Source organism: Rhea americana, unplaced genomic scaffold, assembly GCF_003343005.1.
Source record: "Rhea americana isolate MKP2758 unplaced genomic scaffold, rheAme1 scaffold_91, whole genome shotgun sequence".
Taxonomy (NCBI): Eukaryota; Metazoa; Chordata; class Aves; order Rheiformes; family Rheidae; genus Rhea; species Rhea americana.
Window position 1 is genome coordinate 2,817,635 of NW_028187100.1, and position 20,877 is coordinate 2,838,511.

The 20,877-nt window shown below is 37.7% G+C and overlaps 1 protein-coding gene across 3 annotated transcripts in view; it reads left to right on the plus strand.

Moving 5' to 3' along the window:
- Positions 1–19,891, plus strand: part of ARHGAP8 (Rho GTPase activating protein 8) — an 80,430-nt gene extending 60,539 nt beyond the window's left edge. For all 3 annotated transcript variants that reach the window (XM_085324455.1, XM_085324458.1, XM_085324456.1), the window contains 4 exons: positions 7,095–7,172; positions 7,868–7,996; positions 11,419–11,522; positions 17,930–19,891. In XM_085324455.1, coding sequence (XP_085180581.1) covers positions 7,095–7,172; positions 7,868–7,996; positions 11,419–11,522; positions 17,930–18,127 — 509 coding nt within the window. In that variant the 3' untranslated portion in view covers positions 18,128–19,891. The remainder of the gene's footprint in view (positions 1–7,094; positions 7,173–7,867; positions 7,997–11,418; positions 11,523–17,929) is intronic.
- Positions 19,892–20,877: the final 986 nt, after the last annotated feature.

Here is a 20,877-nt window from a genome sequence, read left to right on the forward strand (position 1 = left end):
TGCTCAGCCTCAAAACCACAACCTGTTTATCTGTCTAGTTTATGAATACAGGGCTTGACATCCCACTAAATAAGACTTGTGTGGACTACCTTATCTCTACCATGCCATGAGCAATTACCCTTGTTAATTAAATATTCACTCTTTTGTCAGAACAATTCGTAAGTACTTCTAACCTAATGTCGTTCCTTTGGTGGTAATGATCTTGATGCTTTGCTAACAGACCCTTTTTCTCAAAAAAGCCCAGCTTATGCCAGAGGGTAATAATTTTCTTTCTTTGGTTAATATGTCCCCGAGTGTCCTCAGTAGCCTATTTTGTTCTGAAGTGAGGTTGTAAATGGGAGCTGTCACTTCTAACAGATTGTTTTAGTAACCACGTATGTAAGTAACGCTATACTAGGGAACGCACGTCTTTGTGAATAGCTTCCGTAATGCTTGGAAACTGAACTGTCTGCATGGCTAAAGCTGCTGGTGTTCCCCGTACCAACAACTGAACAGATGTGGGCTGCCTGCTTCAGCCCTGGTGGCAACATTTTATCCATCAGAGGCTTCCAGATTCAGAAAGTGGGTAGCAATGCACTTCTGCTTTAAAATTTAGTGAGATGTCACAGCAGAAGTTCTTTCATGTCTTTYACTTTGTATTTCTCTAGAAAAGCAGGTTACATGTTATATATAAGGCATTTGATAAATTAAAAGCTAGGTGGTGTATGGCTGGAGGTTTTGATGCTTTTTTGGATCAGCATTAACACAATTCAGAATGCTCTCTTGCTTTTTAAACTCTGACCAACAGTTTAAGTATAGAAATCAAGATAATCTAGCCCACAAGTAAAGCTGGATAGCAAATTCGTATTCTATTTGCAAACACTCCAATGACTGAAGGTCAAAAGAGAGCTTTAAGGGAAATTTTAATTGATTCGCTGTAAAGGTGGGTATTAACTGCACTATTGAGACCCGCATTAAGATGTCAAATAGGTTACAAAGGGGCAGGCATGTTGCTGAAGTCAGTCTCAAGTATTAATACATATTAGTATTTATAAATAAATCTAACAATTTGAAACATAGATTGTAGAGTGGAGTTATTCCTATTAATAGGATTGGCGTTATAGATTATTATTTTWAATGTATTTTTATTGAGAATATTCTCAAAAGTATTGGTTCCCTGTTAAGGCAAAGGTAATCTCTTGGGATTATTACAGAAATTTCCAGAATTTGAAAATCTTTGTGTTCTAAAGAGACTGGGCAAATAAAGCAGCAGCTGTAAAAATTACATAGAAAACTTAAGAGAACTGGTTACTAAAGAGACCATTTGAGATCAACAGCAGCTCAGAAATGATGGAACAGACCAATAAGCTCATCATGAAGTAATCGCACTACAGAGTTGTAAAATAGAGAAGATAACTGTCCCCTGTAGGAAAATTATCTCCTAGTAGTCCCCACAAGTGAGTCTTTTTCTCTTACCTCATCTCTTTTGTTGAGTACAAGTGCTTTGCAGTACAAACTTTTTGTTTCATGTTGTCTAGTGGTACCACAGGAGAGTCCTGGGTGATGACAGACTTCTAAATGCAGCAGTAATAACCATGCTACAGTAGTTTAATGATAAAGTAATAAACACCTTGTAGTATGGTTATAGTGACAACTRACACTGCCCTTTATCTGTTCAATAGCAAAAGTAGTGGTAAACAGCAGTTAATCTTTCCTCCCCATCCCTTCATGAACTACAACAAATCTTGCTGAGGGAGAAAGTTTTGGTTCCATTTTTTAATGTGGATGAATACATCTTGGCGGTGGTGGTCAGAATAGATAGAGATAGATGGTGATGCATTCTGAATACGCTGCAGCTTAGCGAATTTGCCACCTGGCCTCTACTTCTTGCAATCAATCAAATATCTTTTAAAAATGCAGCAAAGAGAAAACCTGACATTGGTCGTATAAACGTTTCTGAGTTGTTGGCTCTTTCTATTTTCATTAGAATATTTTTACCAAGGATTCACGGAGATGAGATAAATCTCAACACTAGTTCATGTGTCACCAAACAAAAATGAATCTTATAATAAGCACAGTTTTTGTTTCTGGTGCTCAGGCATTGTAAATAAAATATATTCAGAGATACCAAGTGTAAACTGAGAATATTCATTCATAAATTGAAAGACCAGGTATGCTGTTCAAAACAACAAAGCCACAAATACACCTTGTTTCTGTGGAGACTGTTCTATTTCTAAATTCTTGCTCTGWTGGTCAGTTTTTCAGTAGGACTGGAACTATACATTTCCTTCTTTCCATCTGTCCTTGTTTTTCTGTGTGCCTTCTTGCAGTGAAAATCATCTTTACAAACTGCAGGCATCACACTTGCTTGTTCTATATTCATTGCACAGACTACCAGGGAAGGAAGGGCTGTGTAACATCCTCCTCAATCTTCTACTGTATTCTAGCTTTAAAAAAAAATCTCAATTTTATTTTATACATATAATTTCACAATTGCTGTTACTTTGAACAATTAAGATGATAATGGACATTTTAAATATGCTATAAACTCATCACTTCTTGGTGTAGAAATAAATAAGTTTAATTTTTAAAAATTAATTTTAGAAATAGTTAATCTGYAAGAAGATCCCTAAGTCAGTTGTATTAATGAGAAAGAAAACTAATTTCAAGTCAGCATGTATACTTACTGAGACTTGATAGGACTAGTAATCAGAGACACGTTTCCAAACTCGAATTGGGACAGAAAGAATTCAGATGCTCATTTCTTGCTGCTTCTCTTATTAATGCAGACAAATTAACAAAGGTTTATGATGCCAGCAAGCTTCAAATTGAGGATGATTGAAAGTAAAAGAATATAATTTTCTCATCTCTTTTTCCTTGACAAGTTTTCAGCAATGTGACAGCATGTGTTGCTTTTAATATGTCTTTATTGGTTTTGATTTTCTATGTTTTTCCTTTGGGATAACAGATCAGAGGGGTAGAAGGGGGTAAGTATTTTTAGCAACAAGTTATTAATTCCAAGTGTGACACAGTTGTGTCATTGCACTGTAAAATTTTGTCTACCATGGTAAAACCCATCCTATTTCAATGTGGAATGAAKTACCTGCCTGTTTTCATTTATGAATACCGACATATCTAAATAATTACTCAGTTAAGATCTCAATTTTGGAATCACTTTTCGCTGAATACAGATGACACTTTTACTATTCAGATCACTGTGTTGTTTTATGTGGCACTTAATATTCTAAAGTAAAACTTAGCTGTCTGTGGTCCAGAGAGCCCAGTGTAGACTAGCAAAATTTATCTGAGGTATATACATACACACATACATACATATATATATATATATGTATATATATACACATACATACAKTTGCCTAGTAGTGTTCTACAAAGTATTGTTAGTCCAAGGTCTGTATTCTCTCTGGCTGGGCTGTGTTGTCCATGCTGTTAGTGGCAAAATAGTTCAACTTGTATACAAAAAAGAAATTCCCCTTCACGTTCAGGTGGAACTCCCTGTGATTCAACTTCTGGCCATTGCCCCTTGTCCTGTTACTTGGCACCACTGAAAAGAGTTCAGCCCCATCCTCTTGACATCTTCCCTTCAGATACTTATACACATTGATAAGATCCCACCTCAGTCTTCTCTTTCCCAGGCTAAAGAGGCCCAGCTCTCRCAGCCGTTCCTCATAGGACAGGTGCTCCAGCCCGCTGATCATCTTTGTAGCCCTACGCTGGACTCTCTGCAGTAGCTCCATGTCTCTCTTGTAGTGGGGAGCCCAGAACTGGACACAGTACTCCAGATGAGGCCTCMSCAGGGCTGAGTAGASGGGCAGGATCACCTCCCTCGACCTCCTGGCAACATTCTTCCTATTGTTCCTACAACTAATGCAGCCCAGGACACCATTGGCCTTCCTGGCCACAAGGGCACATTGCTGGCTCATAGTCAACTTGTCATCCACCAGCACTCCCAGGTCCTTCTCTGCAGAGCTGCTCTCCAGAAGGTCAGCCCCCAGCCTGTACTGATGGCTACAGTTATATTTCCTTATTCCGTAACTATTGGCTCTGGTATGTATTCTGTCTGCAAAAGAACACCAAGTTATTAATTTTATTTTAGTATGGGTACRTCATGCTAAACAGTGCTTAGTTACAGTAGTTCCAAGAATTACTTTTTTTTTTGCTGTGGTGACATAAGAAGAGAAGATGGATTTGGAAAAGGTATCCAGGCTCACCGTTTTTCACCTTCAGTAGCATAATTACTGTTGACTCATGCCTTCGTGCTTACTGATAGGCTGAAGTTATGACTTATGCTTTATTTAAAAATGCTATTATATATTATTTTCTGATCTGAGCATCTTTTAGGCAAAGAAAAAAATGTGCACCATTTTRCTGTTACAGTTCTTTTATTTTAGAAAGAGAGTATGACTTTTTCTTTCTTCCTAAAAATTGTTGCGCTAACTTAAACATCCTTAGTATCGCTTCATTTGGATGAATTGGTTGTACATGTGAGTGTCCGGAAATGTAMGAAGGATTGGAGATCCTTGCTTTGGTAGTTGGCTTGTTGCCATGTGTGATCAAATAAATTACCATGTATTGATTCAGTTTCAGCTGAATTTTGTTACATTTGAAAATTGAATTTTGGAAGAAGCAGAAATAACATCACTATTCCAAATTTCTACAGATAAAGATAGAAGTTGCTTTTTACCATTAAGACCGCGAAAAAACATATCCAGCAAAGAGTTTAGTATTATGTGCTATTATAGTAACATTGATGAGATGCAGGGCTAGACAAGTTGAGCTACTGTGTGCACTACAGATTAATGCTTTTAATTACACTGTTTAAAGGATAGCCAATAAAGGAATAAACATGGTAAAAATAGATATTTATTACACTATAGTTTATACAGTGAGRTTCGCATCAGTTAAAAGCATTAACTATTAAATTCCTGCATACCAAATTGTAAGCATTTATGATGTCTATCCTCAGAAAGGCTTGTTTCTATAGAAAACTGTCTAGTCCACTGACAGCCAGCATAAAATTCTGCCATTCTCAGGAAATCACTGTATTTCTTGTTTGCTGTGGGCAATGCCTTGATGAATTAGCTATTCAGTGCTGCCACTTTCAAAACCATGTCTTTACACAGGCTGTACTATAAATMTAAAGGAACAGTTTTACTACAGTGATGTTATTTGCAGTAACTTTATTCAACTGAAATTGGTCTGGTTGGGAATAAAACAAGAGTTCAAGTAGATTATGGTTACTGTCTGTTTGGTTCCTTTAGTGAACACACATAGTGTCTTGCTTAGATATTGCCATTTTAGAGTTAGTACTCCTTCCAGACTTGAGTGCATAAGCAAATGTTTTAATATTCAGCTTTGAAATTAACAGGCAAGGACATAAATCTCTAGAAAATAACTAGGAGTCATATTCAGCTAAACTCCAGCTAAGCATCTAAATGTAGTCAGTGGAGCACTTTTAACAGAAGTTAGGTTTCCTTTCCAAAGCCTCTGAAACATGTTTGTGAAAATCTATTTCTAGTGTACATTATCAGTTCTTTTAGTATACTGATCTACATTCTTATGAACAATATTAAATCTTATTCTGTAAGGAATGAGTTGATTAAGGAATTTTATAGTAATATACTAATTTTTCATTTATAAAGTGTATTCTCATATGTGTCTTAGATGGATTTACAAGAATGACTGAGTAATCAGTATATGACCTCAAACTTTCTAAAACAGCCTAAAGATACTTGATCATGCAAATGGATATATGTATACTTGAAACGAAATACACAACTGTTGATTTCAGAATGGCTATTTATCTGCTGAAAGATAAGCATGACAAGGTATGAAAGTCACATACTCAAATACAGAAACACTTACACAGGAATCCCTTCATGTAAAGGATGGTCTGCCACTCTTCTCAAAAGGTCAAAAATTCTTCTCAAAATTTTGTGTTGTAGCAGACCAGCACAGACTATAATTTCAGACCACCATGCTTCCAGCAGTAGTCTCAAATAGAGAACACACATGAATGAATTGCATTACCTGATGGGTGGAAATAACAGCACAAATTGTAGAGAGAAATGGTTTTACCAAAATTAAAAGTAGGAAGTACCACAAATCTCAAAAAAGTACTGCTTCTTATTCCAGCCCTGTTTTGCTTAATACCTCAGATAAGTATCTCACCATAAAAGTTATAATCTGAATTAGGTTGTTATTCTATGCAGTTTACTGCAGCTTATCCTTTGTAGCTGAAATCAGCTTTTACTTAGTCAATGACATGGAAGACAATTAGGTAGATACCTTTCAGGGAGTTGTTTCAGAAATACCTCAGGAGTAAAATCACGTATTTCAAAATATCGTAGGCAGGCAGAGTGCTATATTCCATTGATTTTCAGAAAGAGATGAAAGGATCAGTGGTCTGCTCAAAACTACTTTTAGGCTGGGGAGGCTTCTATCTCTYTGATGGCAAGAAATTGGCTCGTAGATCCAAAGCTGTTATGAATCCCCAGACTAGAGGATCCCATCTCAGCCACTKACAGAAGATGGAGTTTAGGGAGCCAGTCTTTGCAAATACCCTGYTTAGCTTTTAAAATGCTGACAGCATTTAAAAGTAGAATAGCTGATTTATTAGCATGGTGTGGGTCTTGGTTTGCTGGTACAATCAGTGAGAGCAAGGTACATAAGCAGCTTGGTGAATCTAAATCTTCYGCTTCTATGTCACTAGACTCTATTGAAAGCTACTTCTAAAGAAAAAAAAATGGTAAGGCACTCTAAAACATGTAAGGAAAGGTAGTAGTATTTCTGTGAGACACATTAAAGAAAATGCTGTAGGCACTGTTACAGCATTATTTGATTCTATATTCTTAATGGCTTTGTTATGAAGAAAGAAAGTGTGTCAAATGAGCATGTCCTTCCATTGAAACTGAGATTGACAGTACAATAAAGTCAACAAAATRGTAGTGTTTGAGAACTAATGGTTTCTAAATCTGCTAGGTGGGCCTGTCCCCAAATGTTCTTCCTTTGTTCTGTTTTCAATTGAACCCATTGAGAAAAACAAGAGAGTGGCAGCTTTCACGGATGGGACCTACACAAATTGTTTTTTTCAGGACTACGAGTAGAGGGCCTCTTCAGAAGGTCAGCCAGCATCCAAACTATCAAAGATGTTCAGAAGCTCTACAATCTGGGTAAGCTGTCATCACGCCATTGCCACAGATTAGTAACAGTGTGAGGGCTCTGCTAATCTTTTATCTACAGAGTAGTAGTAACACTAGCTTTCTTCTGATTATGTAATCACGAAGCCATTTGAAGACTAAAATGTCATAGAAATAAAAACTCTGCTACAGAAGCCTGAAAGATAACAACAGGCATTTAAAGCTTACTGCATAGTGAGTCATCAGTTGATGTCAGACCGGAGCTTCCAAAATCTGTAGCAGCTAATGAATGGTGAGGTTTGAGTCAAAAATGGTCTGTTTTTTTCGTAAATACTTGTATTGCTCCTGTGCACTTTAAGTTACTGCAGTTAGTTAAAAATTACGGAGTACAATGTCTTCTTCTCATTTTGCCTCTAGCATTTTTCCATGGTTATGAAAAATAAATATAATTTTACCTAATAATTTATGAAATGTATGAAAGTCATTCTGAAAGTCATTGGCTTGCCTGTGAAGTCATTTTGTGAAATGCCTTTCTGGAGAGAATCTCTTGCAGCCAGATTAATAAAACTATGAAAAATAGAAAATGCTAAGACTTACTAGCAACTAGAAAGCCAAGAGGTTTTCATCTCTGTGATGTGAAACAATTTTTATACAGGATTTTTTTAAAAAAAGTAAAATACATTACTRAACACATACTGAACACATTTTATCTTCTTTTTCCCATTTAGGCAAGTCTGTGAATTTCGATGACTATGATGATATCCATATTCCTGCTGTTATCCTAAAGACTTTCCTTAGGGAACTCCCTGAGCCATTACTAACCTTTGAGTGTTTTGATCATATCCTTGGAATCACCAGTGAGTATAAATCAGTTTTAGGAGAGTTGTAGAACAAGTTGAACTGGACCTAACTAATTCATAATCACTGCTGTTTGCTAACCTTGACACAGTCTTGGCTATATATAATTAGTCCTTCACTACAGCTGTTAATGGATACCGTCATAATCTGTACCAGAGCAGGGCTGAGAGTCCATCTGGTAGAGGACAGTGGTGCTAGTATCTTGTTGGGATTTTAAAACATGGGACTTCGAAGTTCTGCTTTGTTGAGCATTGTTGGCTGTTTCAGAAATCTGACAAGTATCTACAAGCTGGATATATAAGGGGCAAATTTTCCAACCACCACCACTTTTTGCTTCTTTTTTCTTGGTTTAGCCTTCACTATGAAAGTGCAAACACATTATACAGTTAGATAATGTTAGTGCAGACAATACAGATTGCATTGTAAATGTATGAATTATCATTTATGTGARTATTAGTGCCATTTTGGACAATACTTTGTCTAGTAGGAGCTATAGAAGCAAAGAAGTACATGTGCAGAAATTAGAAGTTTGGTAAGTGTGCACAAGAATTAAAAAAAAATCTAATACCTAATATGTTTGAGACCTCTCCTACCAAATTTAGCTGAAATTACCCAAAAGGTTCAAGTATTACTGCAAGCAAATTCAGATGCATGCGCACACATACAAAGCATTTTCTCATAAGTTTGGTAGTATTCTGCTAAATAGAAATTGTTCTGGCACAGTTGTCTTTGAGTGTGAAAGGTGACACTGCATCAGAAATGAGTAGGAAGTGTTCTGCTTAGCTGTGAAACCTAGTAGGAATTTTGGACAGGACTACCAAGACAAATTCTAATTTTCCCATAAAGGAAGACATTGATTGTTTAAAAACTTGAAACCACACTAATCTACCAATCATAAAATTCTAATCATACAGTTTTTGTCACGCTGTGAAAGTTTTTACTGCTGCCTAGGCAACCCCATGTAGTCTAGAATACCTGAAATTTAGTACGTGGTAGTTGTACAGACTGGTATTTTGCCATCCAGGCTACAGTCAAGTGAGCAGGGAACAAGTGGGGCTTGCAGTCACAAGCACATGTTGTTCCAACACCTGCTTTTTGAGGAATGCGTATCTTAACAGAGTGCAGTTTCCTGTAGAGTCCAGTAGTGTGCTTTTGATAACCATGGGGTGATGCTGTTGCAAAGGTTAGGTTATCATCAGTATTGTGCCTGTTGCTGTTGGGTTAGGTGACTAAGATAATTGAAGTTGGGGAGAAATTTCAATTACTGCATCTTTACATAAAGTGTAGTGAAGACCTAATCCTGAGATTCCTGTATAATACTGCCTTTCTCGTAACGATATGACAAGTTTACCTAGATATACTGTAGATGAATCCTCTATTGCACCCATCAGTGTAGCACCTCCAGGTACTTTCCGTATAATAAACTTTATTCATGTATTTCAATGTAAAAAATCAATCAGATCACATTCAGAATCTTCTGAAGTTCTGTACTGTTTTGCTGTTGGGGAATCTTTAGATCACCACCTTAAAAATCAAATATTCATCTATCCACACAATAAATGTCTTAGAGCATTGAGAAAAATATATCTATKCACAGGTAGCTTGTAGAAATAGGAGTAAGAACAGTCACTTTAGGAAGAATAGTCCTTGGAAAAAGGACTTATAAATGCTAGTTTTTAATGAATTATCTTGTTCTTTCTGGACTTCATGTTGCTAGAGCTGAGTGAAAAATGGGAATAAATATTAAAGGAATTTGAAGACACTTCATTGTCGCTCATTTTCCTTGCAACAATAAAAAACTTTTGCTTTGCAAAAACTTGTGAAACATCCATTCCATGTAATTTTTGTTCATCAATGTCTTAAATGTTGACAAAATATGTTGAAAAGTCATGTTTAAGATAATTCCTCCTTGGGCTTTCTTGTTATGCAGTAAAATGCGCACTGTCATCTTTTTGGTGGTGATTTCTGGATCCTAAAAGATCTTGAGCTTGAGAACCAAGCTGGACTGCAGCAAATGCATGTTCTCGGTGAATTCAGCCCAGAAGGGAATTTTGAAGAGGTGCAAGCACAGGCAGCTGTCTTGGGATGATTTAAAGTTCTTATTCTGTCTTCTGGAAATCAGCAGAGCAGCACAGTAGCAGTGTAATGTACCTATTGCATCTCTTATCCTGAAAACCTAGAGATACGCTAGTCCTGCTTTACAACACTTTGAAATGAAAGTGAAACTTTTCACACCACTATCTCATCTGAAACTGTTGAAAGAGTTACTAATGGGAGCTGTGAAATAAAATGACTTAGTATTGACTAAAAAAATTAATAGAAACTTGAAAGCTTATAAGCGTAAAAGAATTTCTTCTCTGGTCATGAAACCTATGAATTTGAGTTCCTTTTTCCGCTATTGAGTCCTGAAATACTGCCTCCTTTGCAGAACACTGACAAAAAAAAATCTTGGGACACAGAGTATTGTGTCTTAAACTAATCAGCAACTTTGTAATAATAAAAATACAAAYGCAGCTCACCAGGGTATAGCTTCATGTATTTAATTCAGAGCTCAAGGGAGCATTTAAMGTGCTGGAATTTTGTGCCTGCGCGCATCCTTACGTGAACCTCTAGCTGTTTTCTGAAAGAGAGAGAAAAAGGCAAAAGTAACTAACATAGCATCAGCACAAAATGAACTAGTTGGATCAGGCATGATTGTAGTCTTTGGACCTTTCTCCAAATTCTTGTTAAACTTCCACAACTAAAATAATTACTATATTGAAGCATAATATTTCTGTTACCTGGAACAGCACTTAAAATATATTCCAGTGTTAGTGTAAATTTAAAGCAGACTCTTTAGGTGGTGCAAGAAGTCTTGGGTGCAATTATAGCTTTTGCCTACATGTAGGAATAAGCTAACGAACGTGTTCAGGCTCATCCCTAGGAAATTCTTACCCTCCCACGAGACCATCTCATAAATCTTTGTCTGAGATGTAAACATTTCCTGAAGAATCACAAAAGTGGTTTTGTAGCTAGTGGACTGTACAAAGAGCATTTTGGACAGGACTGTGTCTCATCAGGAATAAAATTTTTGTATAAAAAGTAGACATCTGGACCCAGTTTATGAAGCGATAATAGGATTTAAATCAAAATTTTTGAAAGTCCTTTTTAGTAAAGAAATTATTTTGGTTATTTCACTGACCGGAGAAAATACTCTGAGAGTTAGTCTTAGCCAAATACATGATAATACTAAATATGATGGGGTAATCCAAAGATATAACCTCAATTATTGCTGTGGTGATGGTGATTTTTTAGAACCAAATTCTGTGATCTGTTTTATGGATGAATATCCAAAATAATTCTAGCAGATACAAATAAGATGTAATTTATTTGGTGATATTTTGATGTCTGGAGTTAAATTACACTGATCTTGACATTACAGGTGTGGAGAGCAGTTTACGTGTAACCAGATGTAAACAAATCATTCAAGGACTTCCTGAACACAATTACGTTGTTCTGAAATATCTGATATGCTTTCTCCATATGGTGAGTAYAAGCAAAATTTCCAAAGTTGAACCAAATTTTTTTTTCTAATTATATTCTTGTTAATTCAACATTTGAAATCACCCCAGAAAATGAAATTGAAGAATTTAAGAAGTATGATAAGGTGGTTATGCATTAATTGCAAATGCAGAAGACTCAGGCTGCAGGACTGTCCAGCTTTGATAGAAGTCAGTGTTAAACAATGGTCTTGGCCAAAGGTTCACTGCAGAATTCCCTAGAGGCAATAAAAACTACTATGTGAATACAAATGAAACTGCATCTGCACCAAAATGCTTTGAAGTCTTGTCCCCTTCCACTCCCCACTTACACATGTAAGCTTTACTGATTTAGTTTGATTTTTCCTATTTTGGAGTGAAGACGTCTTTTAAAGACTTGAAAACGGGTTGGTGAGCCTTTGGTACTAGAAAAAAACTGGATTAATTCACCTTTTTTTTCCTCCAATTTGTAAATCTTCGGCTGCTAAAACACCAAATGGATTCATGTGCTTTTGGAGAAAGATGAAAATATTAACGAGCTTTGGAATATTCCAAAATCGTAAAATACTGTATATTAAATCTTTAAAATAACATTTTCTTATTCAGAATAGCCTTTCATTTTGTAACTTACTGCAGTGTTAACCTAAAAACTTTGACTATGTCATTTTGCAAGTATTTTGGTATGCTTCAGGATAAATCAAATCATGCGTCTTCTGCCTTAATTTTCAACTTGCTGATTATTTAACCCATTTTCGGCCCACGAGTTTGGGAGTTTTGGGAACTTCATTAAACATAGCTCTACTATTAGCCTAGTGATATCCTTTTGCTACCAGTTCTGTGTAGGAAAGGACAGAGATAGGAGTGTAAATTTCCCTCCCTTCTGCCTTATTCAATGCTGCATTTTTCAAAGCCAGGTGACTAAAATTGGGGCTTATGGTATCTATTTAACTGACAACTAAATAAAGTGATCTCGCGTTCAGAAGTCCTAACAGCCTACCAAAGCAATGACGTATGTGAAATGATGATGATTTTCACCAGTGAAGGAATTAGCCCTCAGTAGCTCTTCTTTGGCTAAGACATATTTGCCATAGTCTAGCCAGTAGCATATTTCCAGAAACAAGTACATTTAATCCCTTTTTATATCAAAACCCTACAGAAAAGCAAGATTAAAGGAAACACATTGATACAACCCTGACTCAGACAGCACTAGCAAGATTCATGTAATATCTACATGTTCACTTATTGCTACTTAGCTGAACTCTAATGCTATTAAGAAAATCCTCATGTCATTCGCTATTATTTTAGCAACTGATATTTTTCCTCGGTGTTATGAATCATGTAAGTGACTTTGTTCCAATAATAGATGCACCGTTGCAACGCATATCTTAAGAGCTGAGCACTTGAGGTGTTAATGAGGTGTGCAGAAGTACTACATAGTGTTTTCTGTAATTGGGTAACAGAATATAGCATTATTTTTGAGTATGCCTTATTATGTAAAGCACAGCATCAAGTTGATACTAGTGCTCAGATCTGTAATTTTTGCTGATCCATAGCTTTTCATCCTTAATGTCTCAGGGAATATTTGCATTTGGAAAGGTCAAGGGAACATGAAAAAAATCTAGAAGCTAGAGATTTCTATTCATTGCAGATTGCTGTGTTGTGCAAGCTGCCACAATTCAGACTTCAACACACCACTCTTCCAGTAATCCTGGTTTTTACCTACAAGCATCAACCTTCTTACCTTTAAGAGGCAATTTAATTCTTCCATGAGCTCAGCCTTGAGTAGTGCAAGAGGTACTTGTGGTAATTTCATGAAGTAGGATGAATTGTAATCACTGGATACAGGTTTTGAACACTTTGAGTTTGATCCAGGCTTGTGGAAGGAGAAAAAAATCCTTATTTTCTGCAGTCTCCACTTCCTTACTTAATGAAACAGCTCTTTCTAATCCAAGAATACTACACAAGACCCATATTGCTCCTACAAAAGAAAAATCTTGAATTTTTGAGAATAGGTCCAAATCCTTTAACCCCAGATTGGCAATGAATGATTGTGCCAGTAATAAGCCCAGCATGCTGTGGAAGGTGCAAGCTGTCCACCTCCACTCTGAGGTGCGTATGGCTGCTGGAGAGTGACCTGCTGGGGCATATGGTCCCCTTGTATTTGAAGTGAACTCCCCAGACGAGGTCCATAGGCATAATCAGGCAACTAGAAGTAAAGAGAAAAGCAAAGGCTTGTTTTCCCYGCTTGGTCCTTTAATTGTGTCTGTAGAAGTTTTCCATGCTTGCTCAGCTGCTCTCACAAGAGATGAGTCACAAGCATTTGTGTTCTGCACAGCCTGCTTTACCTGTGCTGTGGAGTGGTATTGTGAATGTGCACACAGGTTTGCAGGGTTTAGAGAAGTTTTCCTGCAGATTACTTGGCAGAACATGCTGAGGTTATAGCTTTACARTTCTGAAGTCAGAAACTAATTATAGTTCTCATGGAGAACTGTAATTGCAGTTTTCCTTGATAGTTCATGGTTAGTTTGTAGAGACAATAGTATCTTTTAGGTTGTGTTTTTGTAACAATGTCTTCAGTGTTAGTACCACTTCATRCAGCCCTCTTGACTGTAAAGAAAAATTGCCAGAAGTCTTGCCAAATCGAAACCTCAGCCTTGCACCARCTAGGAAAAAATGGACAAGGCTTTGGGCAGATGAGCTCTTCTTCATATCTATAACTAAAGCAACAAAGATAAACCCAAGTACAAGCTGGTAAAAGTCTCTCTGAATTAATTTTTTGTCTCAAGTCACTTGTTCAGTTAAGAAGTGTAATTAGCACCACTAAACCTAGGGGAAGTGGGGGGAGGGTGGGCATTAGGAAGAGTTAGATGACTAAGCCTCATTGAGCAGACACAAGGCGTTGGCACCTATGCAAGGTTAGCAGAGTTGGGGATGGAAACTAGTATTGCCAGTCAGTTTGTCAGGTGTTTTAATAACTAATAAAATTAATTTTCTTTTAACAATATTTTGTGGGGGTCCCTTCAGCATTGAAACTAAGATGTCAGAGAGATGGTGATGTACTTACATGTTTAAAATGTGATGATAATTAGCTTTTTCTACACTCTATCATTTCTCTGTGTGAGTTCATTATGTGTATAGTGGCTCTCTGGTTTCATTCCTGTAGTATCCATGAGGGCACTAGGACATGAAACACGTGACACGAAAACTTCAGCGTTTACTTGATACTTTTAGCAGCATATAAGTTTTACTTGAAGACTGAGAGGACATTTTCTAGACTTTCTTTCAATGTAAGCTGTCATTATTTAATGATTTTGCTGTACATGTTACAATGAAAGGGGAGAAAAGCAAGAAAGTGGAGCTACGTAGTTCTTTCTTGTAATATGTTTCTGTGATGTTCAGATGATTCATTCAGAGATATGATCTCGGTCTTTGGAGAATTGTCTTCTATTAGCTTGTCAAATTGGCAGAGCGAATGTATTCCCAGTTGACACGGAGGTGATGGTTACTAACTTTGTGCTGGACTCAAAGAAAGAGTCTAGGGGTTTATTCCAAATGCTAAAGGTGTCATTTGTATTTCTTAGATAGATCATAGCTTAGAGGGGCAGCTTGTAAAAAGGTTCACTGACTGCATGCCACCCTTCCATGGTCTAGTGTTAGAAGAAAACATCAGCTGCCACTGAGAGTGTCATAGATGAAGTGGATGTATTTGTGATGTTTGTGAAAGAAATGTGACCTTAGAGTAGTGAGGACTGATGCTGTCCGGGAGGGATAAAGCCTTTACATACCACCATGACGTGGCTTCCTTGCTTGTTGCTCTTGATGAGCAGGCAAATATTATTATGGCAAGAGAGTAGGATTTGGTCGCACATTTTTTCTCGGATCTGCTGAGGAAGGGATTACTTTATGTTTTTGAGTGAAGCAATGTGTAGTATCTCCCTTGAATTCCTAAATGCAGCCTAATTGATGACTCATGGATAAGGCTTAATACAGCTCTGCCTTAAGTTTAATCATTCGAAAAAGCTGTGACGTGCATATTTTTGTTGATCCTTTCACCATTGAAAAAAAAAAAGGGTAGTTCTCCCAGCAAGTCAGTGTCGTTGCTTTTTGCAGAAGAATAGGCCTTTGAAGAGAACAACTAATTCCGGCTGGATGTGTTTCAACCAGCACTCAGACAGAGCACCCATACATGACTAACAAAATAGAATATGTCGAGGAGCACTGCCCAAAAAACAACGTGGACAAAATTACAACAGGTTTTGTTCCTTCTACCCTCCGCTATCCTCCAGTATTATACCACAGGCTTTTGTACCATCCCAGGGTACCTGCGCTGTGTACACGTAAGGTACTTGCCTTAGGGTATACAACACACGTCTTATGGTTTTAGACACTTTCAGCTGAAGGAAACACCAAAAAGAATTTATCCTAGATCTGTAGGGGTTGCACAGGAAAATGCTATATAGGTGAATGAAGCCAGTGCAGGCCATTTGACCTGAGGGGCCAGATTGCAGTCCCTGACCCTGTTATATTTAGCAGTATCCAAAGGCCAGCTTCATTGTCTGTCTACCACCAGGGTTGTACCTAGGTCAGTGTCTCCTCATTAACGGCATAGACATTGTTGTACGGATCGTTTTTCCCTCATCAGTTATTTTAGTAATAGTTTAGGATTTGCTACATCGCTGCAGTATAATGATCTCTTGTTTAAACTGATCTCATCTGAAGCAGATTAAATGAACAAGATGGGCTTATTTGTTTTTCTTTATAGTTAAATAGTGCATTGAGAGCTGCATGTGAAGGTCAGCAGGCTATACGTGATCAGTACTCTAGAGAGAATGGTGTGGTTTTTGCTTGAGGTCATGAAACAGACATGGCTGTTTAATCTGTCATCTTTTTATTTTCATGTTGTGAACCCATTCCTTCAGAAAGGCAGCTATGATACCAGTATCACTTTATTAACAACCTCTCCCTGTGTCCAGCCCTGCTCCATGACCTTAGAAACAAATGAACCCTTTAATACTTGTAGCAGACATAGTAGCATTGTAGCTCTGATGGCCCAAGAGGGCAATGCAAAGACTGGATGGAGAAATAGTACCTCTGATTGGGAAAATTAGTATGGCTGGGAAGAAAATGCTAAGCTTTTGGGCACATAAGCTCTTCTTCATGTCTCCCAAGGGAAAGACTTTCTTCCTGTGACTAAGGGACATGAGATCCCCTTATGGCTGAGCAAGTAGGCTCCTCACTAGGTTGAATGCTGAGGAGGAGGAGACTGTGCTCAAGGAGATAGAGAGGAATGAATGCTGCTTTATTAGGTAAAGGGAACTGATTTATCCACACACTAAGAAGCGTACAAGTGATCATAATGTTTTTAGGACTTCTAGGGCCCTCAGACTTTTAGTAATACCGGAGTTGCATTTTCAGGAGGCTCTACAGCAAGGCAGAAATAGACAGTGAGAAGCAGAACTTCTGCTTTCCTGTTCCCCTTGAAATTGTAGCAGGAAGAATGTGTGGGAGATTTTGCCCAATACCCTGCTCTATTCTGAGATGACAACTTCAGGGTAACTAGTACATCCCAGTTTGTGGCAGGATGATCTTCTAAGGACAGATTACCAATCAAGCAACAACTCCAGCCATTGGCCTGGAAAAAATTGGCTGAATTACCTAGGCCAGGAGGAATGAAGAGCGCCTTCAGCATGCTGGCTGTTTAGAACTTGCCAGATAGGACCCCAAGGTCATACTGGGTGTTAAATACCTGCCATGCAATGAAGGAGGGCAAAACACCCACATATTCGCTGCCAGGCTCACACAGGAAAAAAATAAGTTCCTGCTACCCAGTCTTGTTTTCACATCCACAGATACTAGTAGGAGACATCAACCAGGTACAGAACAGATTTCATGGCTGTGCATCTTACCTACATCCTGCTTCCAGCTCCACTGCTTTGGAGGAATTGGGTCAGAGTGAGAGGACTTAGATGCAAAGTCATGCATCAGGGGGAGAAAAAAAAGTCCGTCTAAACCCTTGCAAACTACTTAAGAAATCCTGGAGGTTATTCTGTAAATGACATAGCACAAAAGGATGGAATAGCTGTCCATTTGCACTGTGCTTCACACCACCTCCCTTCAGAGATAACAATAGATTCCATAAAGACTTAACACATTTTATTTTCCTAACATGAGGAAACATTTAGTCTTTTTTTTTTTTTTTTTTTTTTGCTTGACTTACTGACATCTGATATGACCTGGTGGACACAGATCCTAGTGACCTCAAAATCCAGCTGAAACTTTTAAGAACCTAGTGATGTTCCTGTGGTCAGGGACTACTCCAGTCAATTGGTTCATCCTAGATAGCATATAGTATCTTCTCTCTGACTTTCAGTGGCACATGTCTACATATACTTACTTATGTTCATGTTTTTCCAGGTTTCACAGGAAAGCATATATAACAGAATGACAGGATCCAACCTAGCCTGTGTCTTTGGTTTGAATTTGATCTGGCCACCTAAAGGAGCAGCCTCTCTGAGTGCTTTGGTACCTCTAAATCTCTTCACTGAACTTCTTATAGATTTCTACTCCAATATATTCAACTCCCGAACAGTGCCTGGTGAGATCTTACCTTAGCGCTCCTGGAAAAGGAAACAGTGTGTGGCTGCCTGGAGGAAGAGTCTCCATATCTGAACTTACGTGAGCCTTATATTCAGGGCTCTCTGTTGTAGAGAACATTTTCAATGCACAGTAAAGTTTCTATAACTTTCCAAATACCAAAGATGCTGGGAGAAGCACACTTCCCAATATGCTCTCTTCACATGGGAAATGTTCCAAATCCAATAGCTAAAAAAAATCATGCCACAGGGTGCCACTCTGTTATTTCTTTAGGGATATGGAGATCTCACTACCTGCCATTATTTTCTGAGGCTATGCAGAGCTACGTTCTGGACCACTCCTGACTATACAGCCTTTTTTATTATTACTTATTTGGTAACAGGTTTATTACAACTTTATCTAATAAGTGAATAAAGATGGAATCAATTTTTAAGATACTAAAATTTTGAGAACTGTTTTTGATACATTTAAGTGYCTGTACATAAGATGTTGTGTGGAGTTGTGACACATCAGGTTTGCAACTGCCATGGAGAGTGAGGTATTAAAGCTGTGCAGACAGCTAGCTAATTATGCTTGCAAATATTTAATATGCCCAGTTAATCACTGTAGCTGCATATGCAAAGTGTATGGAAGATTTTTTATAAGTTCAAATGGGGAGTTCAAATCTTAGTTTTTTTATTTAAGTACTTGGATATTTTGTTTACATCAATGACTGCATAATTCAGAATATAGAACAACTTTGAGAAGAGCATTGCTTATGTCTGGGCTGCATGCTTAGCAGTTTGAGTTGATAGAAATTGGCTCTTCAAATCAGTTTCTCTAAAATGCAGTAACAGCAACAACTTGAATGATATACCTAATGTCACTTTTATACGTTTAAAGTCTGTTATTAATCCCAATATGAACAATTAGCCAAAATAACAAGGGAATTTTCAGTGTTTTCTAACTATGCCATTAATGGTACTTGTATTGGATGAACTCTAACACACTGCTCGTTCATTGTTTAACTCTGATAACGGGGCGGTGTAACGGTTATCGTTACAGTTGCTTGCAAAGCAGAAGAAAATGAACCAGTGGTGACAAAGGTAAGCAGTATTTTCCCTAATGGTCTGCTCTTGTACAAAGCTACTCAAAGAGAGAGATCGTTCAGGCTTTGATAAAACTTCAGGCCAATTTAGCCATCCCCCCCTCTGTAAACATAAAGCCACTTTTTATCCTGTAGCTTCTAGGTAGTTGAGAGTTTGTAATCCTTACCTTCATCTCAGCGGTTATGAATTATCCATCCATGTGGAAGATGTAACAAAACTGCACTGCAGTGGATAAAAGATGATTTGTTCTTGTCAGCAGTTTAGGGAAATAACCAAATATTTGAAAAGCTGCAGAATGCTGGATGTGTCAGGCCTTCAGTTGCCCAGTAGGTGTCATCTATAGCATTAGGTAGTGATTAAAATTTGAAAAATACAGAGGCTTTGGAGCAAGGTATTTTAGGACGAACTTCTCAAATTATGGTGATGTATTTTGCTCAGTTCCTCAGGTGTCTCAAGGACAACTTTTTACTCGCAAATGTTTGTAAGTAATAAGCAAACCTTATTCCTATTTAAATGTAAAATATTGCATAATACAAAGAGAATAACTTGTATTCATAATTGTTGCATTTTAGCAAAATGAGATTGCAAAAGATAAAGCTGTCTAACTTTTGTACTGCAACTAGTCTTAGACCTGAATTATCAGTGACAGCATCGTTGTCTACTGTGTTATGAAAAATAAACACAATTGTATGCAGTGTGGTTCTGTGAATCAGCACCAAGTACCTACGGGGGGGGGGGGGGAGGAAATTTGGCTTTGAGCCAATGACCAAGGCTAGGAATCAGCGAAACCTGATTATTTTGCCACTATGTAACTCCCTGACCTTGGACAAAATATGTGTGTCTTAGTTTCCCTGTCTGTAAAAGGAAGTAGCATTGAAACCTGGCATTTGAGAAGTGCTTTGGGATTAAATGCTAATAAGTACTAGCTGTATTTCGTTTTCCCTTTTTTTCCTCAAAAAATCTAGCAAAATTAAAGGACATTTTAAATTTAGTAGTCTTCAGGCAAAGTTGTGTAATGGGAATCAGAGTACTGAGCAGTTTTGGTAAGGTGACTTACCAGAGCCCTGTGGAGTGAAATCCTAAGTTCCTGAATATCAACTTTGCTTAAGCCAGAGCCCTCAGACTGGGGAGTTTACCTCATAGTTTTAGTTTTCTTACTTTCTTTTCCTTTCCTAGGTTAGGAGAGAGCAGGAATTTCCCAGCGTAGTGGGAGTGTGCTAGTGAAGGGAGCTGCTAGGCACAGCTGCCTCCTATCCCTGCAGTAATTCCTGCAATAGTGGCCATGGTGTATTCGACCTTTTCTTTTCTTTTATTCTATCTTTTAGCAAGTGTTGGTCTTAGGCATCAATCACCTATTGCGTGAATCAGCAACAAGTAGAAAGTACAAGCAATGAGCTTCACTTTGGCTATTTTGTCTGCCAGGAGACATGGGAGATATTTAAAATCAGACTCACACCATACATACAAACTATAGGTCCTCCTTTTAGTTCTTTGTGAACTATCATTTTGCTGGAATTAATAGCTCCTATCATTTACTGAATGAAGAACAAAATGGCATTTTCACATTCCAAGGTTGCTTCTTTCTTGAAATAACAGATACCATCTGTTACCCATCAGTTTGGGAAATTCGATGCTACTTAAGCAAAATGGAGCCTCTGGTTCTGATTGCCCTAAGCCCTC